General features: G+C 42.2%; 1 protein-coding gene across 3 annotated transcripts in view; it reads left to right on the forward strand.

Annotated features, from left to right (window-relative positions):
• bcl9l (bcl9 like) overlaps positions 1–12,914 on the forward strand; it is a 29,387-nt gene that overhangs the window by 14,617 nt on the left and 1,856 nt on the right. For 2 of the 3 annotated variants that reach the window (XM_031751286.2, XM_031751285.2), the window contains exons 2-7: positions 3,234–3,307; positions 3,402–3,815; positions 9,077–9,199; positions 9,617–9,791; positions 9,875–9,959; positions 10,470–12,855. In XM_031751286.2, the coding sequence (XP_031607146.2) occupies positions 3,488–3,815; positions 9,077–9,199; positions 9,617–9,791; positions 9,875–9,959; positions 10,470–12,855 (3,097 nt within the window). In that variant the 5' untranslated portion in view covers positions 3,234–3,307; positions 3,402–3,487. Of the gene's footprint in view, positions 1–3,233; positions 3,308–3,401; positions 3,816–6,642; positions 6,789–9,076; positions 9,200–9,616; positions 9,792–9,874; positions 9,960–10,469; positions 12,856–12,914 lie in introns of those variants that run through there. The other variant, XM_039622596.1, reaches the window with a different exon arrangement.

The following is a 12,914-nucleotide window of genomic DNA, read 5'->3' on the forward strand; positions in this document are numbered from 1 at the left end:
AGTCTTCTATTGACCAGTTTTGGTGAGCCCAAGCTCACATTGCAGTCTCATTTCCTATTCATAGCTGACAGGAGTGGCACCTGGTGTAGTCCTTCCAGATCTGATGCATGTTCAGAGATGCTGTTCTGCATGCCTTGGTTGTAACGAGTGGTTATTTGAGTTACTGTTGCCTTCCTGTTGACTAGAAGCAATCTGGCCCTTCCCCTCTGACCTCTGGTATCAACCAGGCATTTACATTCAGAGAACTGCCTCCCTCTTAATAGTTTCTCTTCTTCTGACCCTTCTTTATAAACTCTGAAGGCAGTTGTGCATGTAAATCCCAGTAGATGAGCATTTTCCAAAACAATCAGACGAACCAATTAACTACAGTCAGTATTATTATATGCACAGGAATGTAAAATCATTGTATGCATGCATACACTGAACCCTTAACAATATGTAAAATTGTGAGGCTGTTTTTGCTTCAGTCCAAATTGCTTTCTGAGATTTGCTGAAACATGCACCACGTGTATATGAAAAAAACAAAACAAACCAAAAAAAAAGGGTCCTGGCAGGTCAAAAAACCCCAAAACAAAACGCATAGCAGCCACAAGGGTTACCACTTTGGTAGGAAGCTTTAATTGGTCTTGCGGTAATATAAGACCACATTAATAACATGATTTTCACTTCACCTATGTTGCTTTGTTTTTTTTGTGTGTTTTGGAGAGGAGATGCATGCCAGTCTGCTGCGTAAAACAGAGAACAAACGAGAGACGCAGGGCACAGTAGCAGTACAAAGAGTGCGTACTGCCACTGTGCCCATTTTGAAGATTCGAGTTGAGCTTTTCCACCATTGCTATGTTTGTTGCAAAAAAACCCAAATGTGATGTATATTAAACATGTATTTTGTAAATCTTGGGATTTAAACTTAATAGACATAAACTTTTAGTCATTGTGACCCCAAATGAGTGACTGAGCCTATAAACTCAGCTGGGAAGTGTTTACAGAGGTCAAGAAAGCAGTTTTCCCTGTAGATGTCCACAGGACCATCTTTTTGCAACCAGTTATCGCCATCTGATGCTCTTCAAATAGACAAGAGGTTTAAGGCGCTTCAGCATTGGCTTCATTTTTCCGACCATGAAGCTACATCCATGTTTTATACGGTCTATGATACATACTCAATCTGAGCTGAAATGAAATGAGTACGGATGTACAACTTGAGGTTTTTCCATGTTGTTAAACTGCTCATCTGCTGCTTGTATTTTATAGAGTTTCTTTCACTAACTTTGACACGTTAGCCCCACCCCACAACCTAACAAGGTTGGTTTCTTAGCTTTTTTTATGGCTGTTCACTGTAGTTTCTATGTGAAAGTGCTCAGCCTTTCTTGACAGCTTAATAGTTAATAATCTGACTTTGACCATACAGTATCAAGAGCAACAGATGGACATGTTAATAAGGTTAAAAACTTGATAGCATCTGTGCCACATATGCTATCAAGAAATAATCTGTAATAGTGATGTGAACTTGTTATTTTAGAATTTAAAGGCTTCAAATGGACAACTTTTCTGTTTTCTTTTTACATCATATTTTTATTTTGTTTGTTTTTGATTGTGTTCTCCTGTTGGTAATACATTGAAAAACTTTGAAGCCTCAATCAATTTATTATAGCGTAACCATGTAACAGAATGTAAACTCAATTCTCTCCATTCAGTCTGAGACAGGCTTCATTTTCAAGCAGCCACTCACAAGCAACATTACAGTAGACATCCATATATGTTGCAAGAAGTGGCGGATAATGGCAGCATGAGGCTGAACTGTTTACAGTGTTCAAGTGAGACACAAGATTTACTTCAGTGACTCTTCAATTCTTCCACTTTTTCCAGTTTAAGCTGCACCCTTATTGCCTTGATTCCCCTCAACATGCCAGCAGTAGCATAAATGACAGAGTTGGCTTGATAACCACTAGACGGGTATTCATTTTAGCTGGCTCTTTCTTTTCATAAGTGTCCACTTGAAGGTCAGCCTGTCACCATATGATTAGTCTGCCTCCCCTTTGTGTTGCACAAAGCAGTGAGTCATACTTTGTCAACAGTTGCAACGTCTGACTGTCCCTGTTTGAGTTAATGAATGATGAAATCCTCAGCCAGTGAACAAGGCACCCTCCTGTGCTGACTTGAGCCAGTGTTGGTTAATGACTAATGGGAGCATTGTGTTTACCATTACCTGTGAAGGTGAGTGAGTGCTACAGATGGTTCTTTTGGAGCGGAACAGCTGACCTGATTGACTAGGATTGTGTCATCAGTCAGAAGTGTTTACACGGGATCTGCCTGATGTCAGCCAAAGATCTGGCCTAGATGTTTGTTTTAAACAGGGTTTGATAACTTTTTTTTTTTTTTTTTTTTTTGGACCAGCTAATGTTGAAACCTGCAAATATTGAAGAACTAATGCTTTTATGGTATCTTTTATGGGATGAGCTCAGTCTGCTTGTTTAGAGCTAGTTTTTAGAATGCATAAAATATTTTTCACCAAAAACAGCTCACCGCAGTAGCAAATATTAAAAACAGAAACTTGAGGTTATGGACATAGGCAAAAGGGTGCCAGCTTGCAGCAGCAGATTTGATTTGAAGTCCTCCATTACTAATATTTAGCTTCATTCTTGCATGGGGAAAGGCTGTTGTTATACCTTAACCTTTTCTGTAAAGAAAATAATTGAAAGTCTAGGATTAGGGCCTCATTACCTGGGATCTTTGGTCACTCTAAATTACATTAAAGCAAAGGTAGATAGTACTGATGATGTCTTGAGATTTGGTTGGGCGTCTAAATAGTCCAAAAATAAAATCTGTTAGTATCGAGTAGTTATTTTATCTGTTTTGTGCTTCAAGTGTGAAACAGGAATGAGTGTGTCTAAGTGAGGGAAACAGGGTTTTTGCTAAACAGCATTGTATGTGGTGGAGTTTTTGCGGTTTGCAAAGTGTTTGGTGGAGGGCGGGACCTTAAGCACTGCTACTGAGCTACTTCTGAGTTTCGGGTCCCTCCCCCAGCTCAAACTCAGTTTTGCACTCTTTGCCTTAAAGAGACAGTTACCTCAGTGTGTTTTTGGCCTTGCTCTGTTATCAGTCTTTGGCTTTTTCTCTCTCTTCTGTCTCCTGACGTTGACTTTGACCCACAGGTTGAGGACACATAACTAACAGTGTTAGCTGTAAAGGTCGCCCTCTGCCTCTGCTGATGATATTCCTCTGTTACTGTCCCCTAGGTCTATGTGTGGTCAGTGAAGCATCCTGAAAACCAGCATGGCGATGTGTCAGCTGAGTGTCTAGGTGAGATGAGGTGAGTGAACACGGCTTAAGTTTGGTTTAAAGACCTAACCCAGAACCAGCCTCTGAAATACTGATCACTATGATTTTTTTCTTTTCTCCATCAGTGTCGCCTGTAAGCAATGTGACTCCACTGACTAACAGCCCAGCAGTTCTCCTTACCAGACCTTCACCTCAATCACCAGCCTTTCAAATGCACCCAGACAATAAACTGGCCAGTCATGGCAAGCAGGTCACCGGTGACAGCCGATCCCAAATACCCAGCGTAAATCAGCAGGCGCAGCAGCAGCAGCCAGGATCTGCTACCCACCTGGGTTCAAAGGGCATTGGTTCTGGCAACCATGGAGTCAAAACCAGCCAGTTGTCCCTGAGCAACCCTGGGCTCAAAGTTGGCAGCCAATCAGTGAGTGGCACTGGAGGGATGCTGAAAACCAAAACCAAGCGGGATCGAAGCGTCTCCATTGACTCTGGTGAATTAAGAAATGCTGTTCCTCCAGTCCTGGAGACAGATGCCAAAGGGGGTAAGACATGTATCAATATATAGAGGGTGCTCTTTAGTGAGTGCTGTTTTCTTCTAATTATGCATAAGTTCATTTCCTTTACGTCCCTATCAGCCAGATCTTTACCCGAAATACCAGATTACGTGCATTCACCTCCTCCACAGCAGGAAGTGAATACAAGGACTGCGAGGACAGAAGAACTTGTTTTCTCTCATGCTGAAATGCCCTGACCTTTCACTGAAGCATCAGAATTTCCCCCTGGCTTTTGATTGTTTTCGCCATGCCTTCACAGCAGTGACGTGTCTCAGATGAAAAAACATCTGGGGTTTCTGTAGTGCTCTGAGAGCAAGAAAGCTCATGTGGTTGTGACAACTTAGTAATAGTAGAGAGGATACTATTAAAACAGGAGGTGATGAGTGTAAATATTTTTGTTCATGTGGTTCAGTACAAAGTGCTTGATTTGCATTTGTTTGCTAGTGCTATTTTAAGAGTTCATCATGTGTTTTGTGAAACTCATCTGGGCTTCCTGTGCATTACTCGAACCTTACACACGCACACATACACAAACACCACACACACATGCACAGAACCAAAATTGTCTTATCAAAGTTAATGATTTGCATTATGGGAACTTGCTTTTTGACCCCAAAAAGGGTGGGGAGTCCCCACAGTATGAATATGCAAACACAATAATGTATCAATACATTAATAATTAACACAAACACACATAAAAACACTCAGGGATGAAGTGTGGTTCCAGCACACAGAACAGCAGAGGCTAAGAGGAAATAATGAAAGATTGGGTGGATTCATTCAGACCCACAGTATTGATCCATAGCACTACTGCAATATTATGCTTTGACAATTTGACAGTTCATCAAGTGATGTTTTTTTTTATAAGACGCAAGTTTCCTAACCATAGTAGCTGTATTTTGATTACTTTGATAGCTACTTTGGTGAGTGGCCACTTCACATGGGATATGCCATAAGAATTATTAAGATGCAACTATGTGGGACAGATTAGTTTTAAGAGGTGAGCACAGTGTAATTAGATGCTAGATCTTGTTTCAGTTTTGGGTATAACTTTAACCAATTTCTGATGCTTTCTGATGTGGAAGCAGCAAAGTAGCCACAGCTCCTGCTGTAAAAACTCAAAGTCACAGATTCTGTCATTGCTGTAAAGACTTAAGTGTGAAGTTAGACATTTGTAACACTTTTTTTTCTTAAAGGAGTAGTTTAGATGCTTTCTAGAGATTAGCTCGGCTGGTGTTAGACTGTGAAATTAGAAGCGTGAGCCTCAAGGCGAACGATACACTCATGTTGATACTTTTTAGAGCATTCTCTCAAACTGTGATGTTTATTGTTGAGCAACTTAAGATGCATAATACACACATGATCATAATCTTGTGCGAGTCTTCCAGTTAATTCAGTGGCATGGGTTTAGACTTGCACCATTCTGAAAGTGGTACATGAAGATTGTGGAAAATTGCAGTTGTGATTCTTAAAGAAAAGTGGCCGACCGAATGGTGATGAAACTGACTCTTGTGTGCTATCAGGTTATCAGAGAGGAGTCCATGTCTGCACAGGGACTTTAGTAAGGTATTGTGCCAATGTGTGCCACTAGAGCGGCTTAAGTCGGCTTCAGCATTGATTCTTTGCAATTCTGCTGTAGGAGTAAAACAGTGCTTTTCCAAAAGATGTTTCTCCACTGTTCTGTTGATGGTGGTGAACAGAACTAACACTAACATTTAAGTTTTTCCCTTTAATTTGTCATCATTTATGCATTCACACACACACACACACACACACACACACACACACACACACACACACACACACACACACACACATTAAGATTCATTTGGTTATCCTACATGTGTTATATTAGCCAGACCTTGAAATATGCAGTGAAAAACTGCCTCACTAACTGTTTTTCTTAGATAAACCTGTAACTACTACTTTGAAAAAAGGTAGCAGTCCTCCCTCTGCTGTTGGGTTGTCTGTACTGTCATTGCAATTTCCTTTTTCACTTTAACTTTATAGGGTTGAGTTTGGGTAACCACAGACCTATGCTTATTTGGAAGTAGTTTGCTCTGAAGTCAAAAAGATGATCAATGAATTGTCATAGGGCTTATCTGGAAGCATGTGTAATTGTGTTTTTTGGCTCATATGTTTTTTACAAGCAACACGTAATAGTATGAAAAATGTTTGCCCCCTTCCTGATTTCCTATTTTTGTTTTGTATGTTTATCACACTTAAATGTTTCAGATCATCAAACAAATTTAAATATTAGACAAAGATAACACAAGTAAACACAAAATGTGGTTTCTGAATTAAAATGTTTATTATTAAGGGGGACAAATCCAAACCTACATGGTCCTGTGTGAAAAAGTGATTGCCCCTTAACCTTATAACTGGTTGGGCCACCTTTAGCAGCAACAACTCCACTCAAATGTTTGTGATAACTGGCAGTGAGTCTTTTACCGTGTTGTGGAGGAATTTTTGCAGAATTGTTGTAATTCAGCCACATCGGTGGGTTTCTGCATGAACCACCTTTTTAATGTCATGCTACAGCATCTCAATCAGATTCAGGCCAGGACTTTGACTAGACTACTCAAAAGTGTATTTTTTGTTTTTCTTAAGCCGTTAAGACAGTGGTGGGGGAACTCCAGGCCACAAGGGCCGGTGTCCTGCAGGTTTTAGATGTGTTCTTGATCCAACACAGCTGATTTAAATGGCTAAATGACCTCCTCAACATGTCGTGAAGTTCTCCAGAGGCCTGCTAATGAACTAATCATCTGATTCAGGTGTGTTGACCCAGGGTGAGATCTAAAACCGGCCACCGGCCCTTGAGGCCTGGAGTTCCTCACCCCTGCATTAAGAGGTGGACATGCTGGTGTGTTTTGAATCATTGTCCTGCTGCAGAACCCAAGTGTGCTTCAGCTTGAGGTCATAAACAGATGGCTGGACATTCTCCTTCAAGATGTTTTGTTGGTATGATGTTCCTTTTCTGAAATGCTGTGTTAATTTTACACCAGATGTAATGGGACTCAAACCTTCATCGCTCCACAGAATATTTTCAGAAGTCACGGGGATCATGCAGATGCTTTCATGCAGATGTGAGACGAGCCTTGTGTTCTTTTTGGTCTGTAGAGGTTTTCTTCTTGAACTCTCCCATGGATGCCATTTCTGCCTAGTCTCTTTCTTACTGTTGAATCATGAACGCTGATATTAACAGAGACATGTTCTGGGTTCTTTTGTGACCTCTTGGGTGAGTTGTCGATGTGCTTTTGTAATAATGTTGGTAGGCCGGACACTCCTGGGAAAGTTCACCACTGTTCCAAGTTTTCTCCCTTTGTGTATAATGGCTGGAGTCCCAAAGCCTTAGAAATGGCTTTGTAACCCTTTCCTGATGGATAGATGTCAGTTACTTTGTTTATCACGTGTTTCTTTAGATAGTGACATGATGTGCTGCTTTTTGAGATCTTTTAGCGTACTTTATTTTGTCAGACAGGTTCTATTTATGTGATTTCCTGATTCAATAAGTGTGCCTGTAATCAGGCCTGAATGTGTTTAGTGAAACGGAACTGAACTTTCCAAAAAATGTAGATAATCACAGTTAATTCAAGATTTAACAAGAGCAGTAGTTACTTTTTGAAAGAGAACCAGGTAGGTTTGGATGACTTTTCTCCCTTAATCAATGAAATCATCATTTAAAAACCGCATTCTATATTTACTCCGGTTATCTTCATCTAATATTAAAATGTGTTTGATGATCTGAAACATAAGTGTGACACATATGCAAAATGCTAGGAAATCAGGAGGGGGGCAAACGCTTTTTCAAACCACTGTAGATGAGATGAATAAAGCTGGCACACAGTTACATAAAAAGCATGACGTACATACAGCCAAAATGCCAGTGAAATGTTTACCTGCAAGTTATTTTGATAAGCCAACTCTGTAATATTTTTTTTTATTGATTTATTTTTTATATAAAGTCTTTGCCGCAGAATCCGGTGCCACTAATTCAGATGTGCATTGTGAAAGTATCAGTCAAAGCAAAGCAGGGAATTCTAAAGATGCTCCCAGGCCAAAAGGGATATAATCCGGTGTATTTTCAGTATCTTGTGTTCTTGTTCCAGATGGACATGCCTGGAATACCTTGTGAGGTGTTCGGGTGCTGTTCCTATCAGATCCCAGAACCACCACATAGTTCAGTATTTTACAACATTTTAAACTTTGCACAAGCAAAAAGACTTCATATGCTTCTTATGATATTTTTCCACCTTAGAGAATGAATGAGAATGAACAGGTATGTGCAGCTTCTGGCAAGAGCAGCTGAAGCATTTCTGCAGAAGTGATTTAACCTTCTGGAGTTAACAATCGTGCCGGCGCAAATCACATGACTGATTTAAGATGGCATAGCAGCAATACGCAGCCATTTCTACTTGCATGGAAAGCTCAGACTTCAACCTATATACCAGTTTTTTTTCAATCCTAACAGTCCATTTATGTGGATTTTATTAACAGTTTGATGTATATGAGGCCTACACCACAAAAATGAATTGAAGCCACCAAAATAATCGTGCTTATGTTTATGTTGTGGATACATTTTAATGTAAATAATATACAAGAGTTTGAGATGGTTTAACAGTGTCATTATCACATCTTAAAATATGTATAATGATGGACACAAAACCAAAAATAATCTACATCACATTTAGTGCTATATTTTAAATCTCAAAGGATATTTGGGTTTCGGGTATTTGTTTTCGTTTAATATTGCAAAACAACATTTGCTAGCAATGGTTGGTGCTGCTCTCCCAAAGGATTAGAGTTAGGGTTGGCACATATGGTTACATTAACCTCAGAGGATTAAACATGGTCAAATTAATTCATGATTCACTTTTATAATTTTTCCAGTTTTTACTAAAACGTACCTCACAGATGCATACCATAGCTCTAGTTAAAAATAATCCCTAATTAACATGTCCTACATTTTACTCACAACTTCATGGTGTAGCCAGTTTACCATTCTCTGACCATATTATGATTTTTAAAGTGAGTCTGCCATTAGAGATGCTGTTCTGAGCTCTAAGTTGGAGTCCTGTGAACTTCCAGCAGGTAAAGCACATTGCATGTGAACAGACCAAGTTAGTTAGTTAATTAACTTGTGATTCTGGAAAATACATTTGTGGGTTTAGACCGTTAGTTGTAACAGTAAAGAGGAAATTGTATAACAGATGCATGAATGTGGATGTGTCTGTCTGTCTATCCTCTAGAGGGTGTTATGCGCAGCAAGCGGCGCTGTGTTCTGGAAAAGAAACAGCCGTACAGTGGAGATGAATGGTGCTCTGGACCTGACACAGAGGAAGATGAAGACAAGCCACACACTACAGCCCACCGTGAGTGTGAATACCTCAACACAGTGGTGAAACACACTGTCATTTGCTTTTGTCTAAATATGGAAATAGTGTTACTGTGACCACAACAGTGGACCCCCCCGCCCCCCATCCAGCACGTCTGTTTTATTTTCTCTGAGGTTCAACTGATAAATTATCTTTTGCTGTTGGAGTTCCTGCACGCACAAAACACTGTGAAATAGAGATGTCTGCTTAGAATGCCACACTATCCCCTCCACTGATTGGACTATATGTGTTTTAGTGCCCTCTGGTGGTGATTTCTAGTAGCCACATGGATTTGCTGGTATTTAAATAAAAATCCAAGCTATTTTAGAGAAAATAAACCACTGTGTGTGTGTTTTTGTTTTTTGTTTGTTTTTTAATTATTTATGTATTTGATTTTTTTATGTTTTTTCTAAGGGGAGCGAGGGCTGGCTGGTCCTATCCAGGGACGCGCTGATCGCTTGACTTCGGGATCCATGCCCGAATCTGGAGGTCCAGCAATGGGATGTGGGGTGGGACCAGGGCTAAAAGCAGATCCCCCTCAGGCTTCACAGCAAGTGGTCTATGTTTTCACAACCAGCCTTGCCAACAGGTGAGAAATATTTGCAGGTCAATGATTCAAATGGAGATTAAGATTATCAGCTTCTAACAGTGGCCATTTTATTTTTTTGACAGTGCTGCAGAGGCAGTAATGAAAGGGCAGGCTGATTCCATCCTTCTGTTTCACCAGCAAAACGTTACACATTCAAAGTTGGAGCAGGTCAGTCATCTCTTTTTCTTTTTTTTTTCTGCTAAACTGATTAAACCACATGGGAGTAAAAGTGTTTTCCACATTAAAGACCACAGGTGCAAACTATGTGGGAAGGGTAATTTGTTTAGTTATTTTAATCTCGGATGCCTCTCTGTTCCTGTTTCTGTCTGTCACTTCTTAGGACTGCTTTAAAAAAATACTTAGAAGGGTATGTAGTGCTATTAATTGTCTGGCACTGACAAACAGAAAACTGCAGGTGCAGCGATGAATACTAGTAGTGTGTCTATCTCTAGAAGACAGACACACCTAGTAGTAGTTGCCCATTTCATACATGAAGGCCAGATAATGTAGGCTATACGAGCAGGAGACAGCCACATCAAAGTGACAAAGTTCACGTATAGAAAATAATTTAGCCTGATGATCACACTACTAATGAAAATATATGAAAAGCAATTGCGACTGCAGGAATAGCATTTTAAAAGTTCAGCCTTGTGTTCTTTGTCCTTTTCTCTGCCACAGGGCCACCCATCAGGGAAGCTTTCTAATTTATCTGAGAAGCTAAATACCAGTAGCTCACCACCTACAGGCACCCCCAAATCCCAAAGTGGAACTCCACGGCCAGCCTCTGCAGGTGTTGGGGGTCAGATGCATACTGCAGGGACACCATCATCAGCAGGACACTCTGATAACGAATCCCCTCAGACCAGACCTGGCGGAGCTTCCAGCAATAACAGCATTGTCACTCATAGGTCAGAGGGAGGAAGTGTGGTAGCACTTGCTGGCGCAGACCCAGGAACTGGAAATGGGAAAGGTACAGGGGGTATGCCTCTTCCTGTTTCTAGTGTCTCTCCCTCGGGAAGTCCCTCCATCCTAGCTACGCACCTACAGAGTGATACAGTACAGAGGGGTGGCCAAGGAAACACAGATGGTCTTTCCAAAGAGCAACTGGAACACAGGGAGCGCTCTCTGCAGACGTTGAGAGACATAGAGAGGCTGCTTTTGCGCAGTGGATCAGGTGGAGGCTCTGGAGACCCTGCAAGCTCTAACAACAATGCTCTTAATAACTCATCCAATCCAAATAATAATAATACTGATAGGGGTGGCATTCTCGAGGAAGGTAACAGCGGTACTAATAACTCTGGAAATTGTGGTAGTGGTAATATGTTATCATCAGCCTTGGTTCCAATGGGCGATATGAAGAAATATGAAGAACCCCTGCAGTCAATAATTTCTCATACACAATCCATTGGTGGACCTGCCCTTGACAGCCCTCAAATGGACTCTCATCATAACTTGCCACAACCTCCACATCACCATCTGTCTTCACCTGGGGATGACATGGGTCCTTTACTTGGACAAGAAGGACTGACCCAAGAGCAAATGGCCTGGAGGAAACTTCAAGAAGAATTCTACCAGGAGAAGAGGCGACAACAGGAAATGCACCCTTCTGCACATCCCCAAAACTTTAGAATCATGAGTGACATGGGCATGCCTATGATGATGAGAGGACCCCCTCCTCCATACCACAGCAAGCCTGGAGATCAACAATGGGGTCCTGCCAATATGATGGGAGGTGGAATGGGTGGAAATGGACGAATGATAGAAATGCAAGAGGGACCCCGTGGCCCAAGGTTTCTTGGACCGAGAGGGCCGCCTGGAGGGGGCTTCCCTGGTAGTCCAGGAGGAGTTTTATCAATGGAAGGTCTAGGACCCCACAGGCCCTCACGCCCAGGCATGATTTGGCTAGATGATATGCCCAATAATATAAGTGGTGGAAGTCCCTTCCATGGATGCTACCCTGGCGGGCCGCCACAACACTTGCAAGGTGACTCGGAGCATCTGCTAACACGCGAGGAGCTGTTTCGCATCATGGACAAACGGCACATGCAGGGTGCTTCCAGGTTTGAACTTGATAGATTGGCTAAACCGCAACAGCATGGCAACATGGGCTCAAGAATTATGGATAATCTTGGGGGCCCAGATCTTCCCAATTTAGGAATGGGCCGTGGTCAACCCTCCGGTCGAGGTGATCCCATGGACTTTCCTGGTTCACGTGATATTATGGGCTCTCCTGGAGGGGGTCCTCCGATGAGAGAGTTAGTAGACTCTCCTCTGGGGAGCCACATGGCAATGAACATGAACCCACAAATTCATGTTCAGCAGCAACAGCAGATGATGTCTCAGAAGCTCAGAGGAGGCCATGGAGGAGGGCCTCTAGTGGAGATGTTTGGCACTGGAGAGATTTCACGAATTAGGGCTTCTCAAAATGGAAGAGGAGGAAATAAAGGAATCATCCCTGGACCTGAAGGCCCTTATCAGTTTCCAAACCAAGGTCCTTTTTCTGGAGGTCAGATGGAAGGACCGTATCTTCAACAAAGTGGCCCAGAGATGTTTGGGCCTGATCATCAAGGACCTAATCAAATGGGAAGTACATCACGTCTTAGTCATATGCCGATGGGCGGAGGCCTTAGGGGTGCAGACCTTGGTTCTAGGCAAACCTCTGACCTGTCAGTAAATGTTAACCCTCTGACATCTCCTTCAGTGCCTCCTCCTCATCAACTAAAGTCTCCATCCCTCAATCAAGAGCCATCTCCTCTTATACCTTCCCCCTCTGCTCCAGGGCTGAAGTCACCATCACAGGTTTCTTCTGTTGGGCATCATCCCCCTCTTCCACCTGCATCTGGTGCTGGGACTCCTTCGTCTTCTTCCATGAAGTCTCCCCAAGTAATGGGATCTTCCAGCCTTGGGATGCACTCTCCGTCTGCCTCTCCTGCACGACTGAAGTCCCCCGCCTTGGCTTCAAGCTCTCCAGGGTGGACGTCTCCTAAACCACCACTTCCGAGTCCGGGTGGTCCAGCCAGTGGAAAGATGGTGGGCAATGGAGGATGTGGGTCCACTGAAACAGGTAGACTCCAATCCACGCTCAAAACAAACCTCAGAGATGCCAAATTGGCTTCTCTGAGG

This window comes from Oreochromis aureus, linkage group 14, assembly GCF_013358895.1.
Source record: "Oreochromis aureus strain Israel breed Guangdong linkage group 14, ZZ_aureus, whole genome shotgun sequence".
Lineage (NCBI taxonomy): Eukaryota > Metazoa > Chordata > Actinopteri > Cichliformes > Cichlidae > Oreochromis > Oreochromis aureus.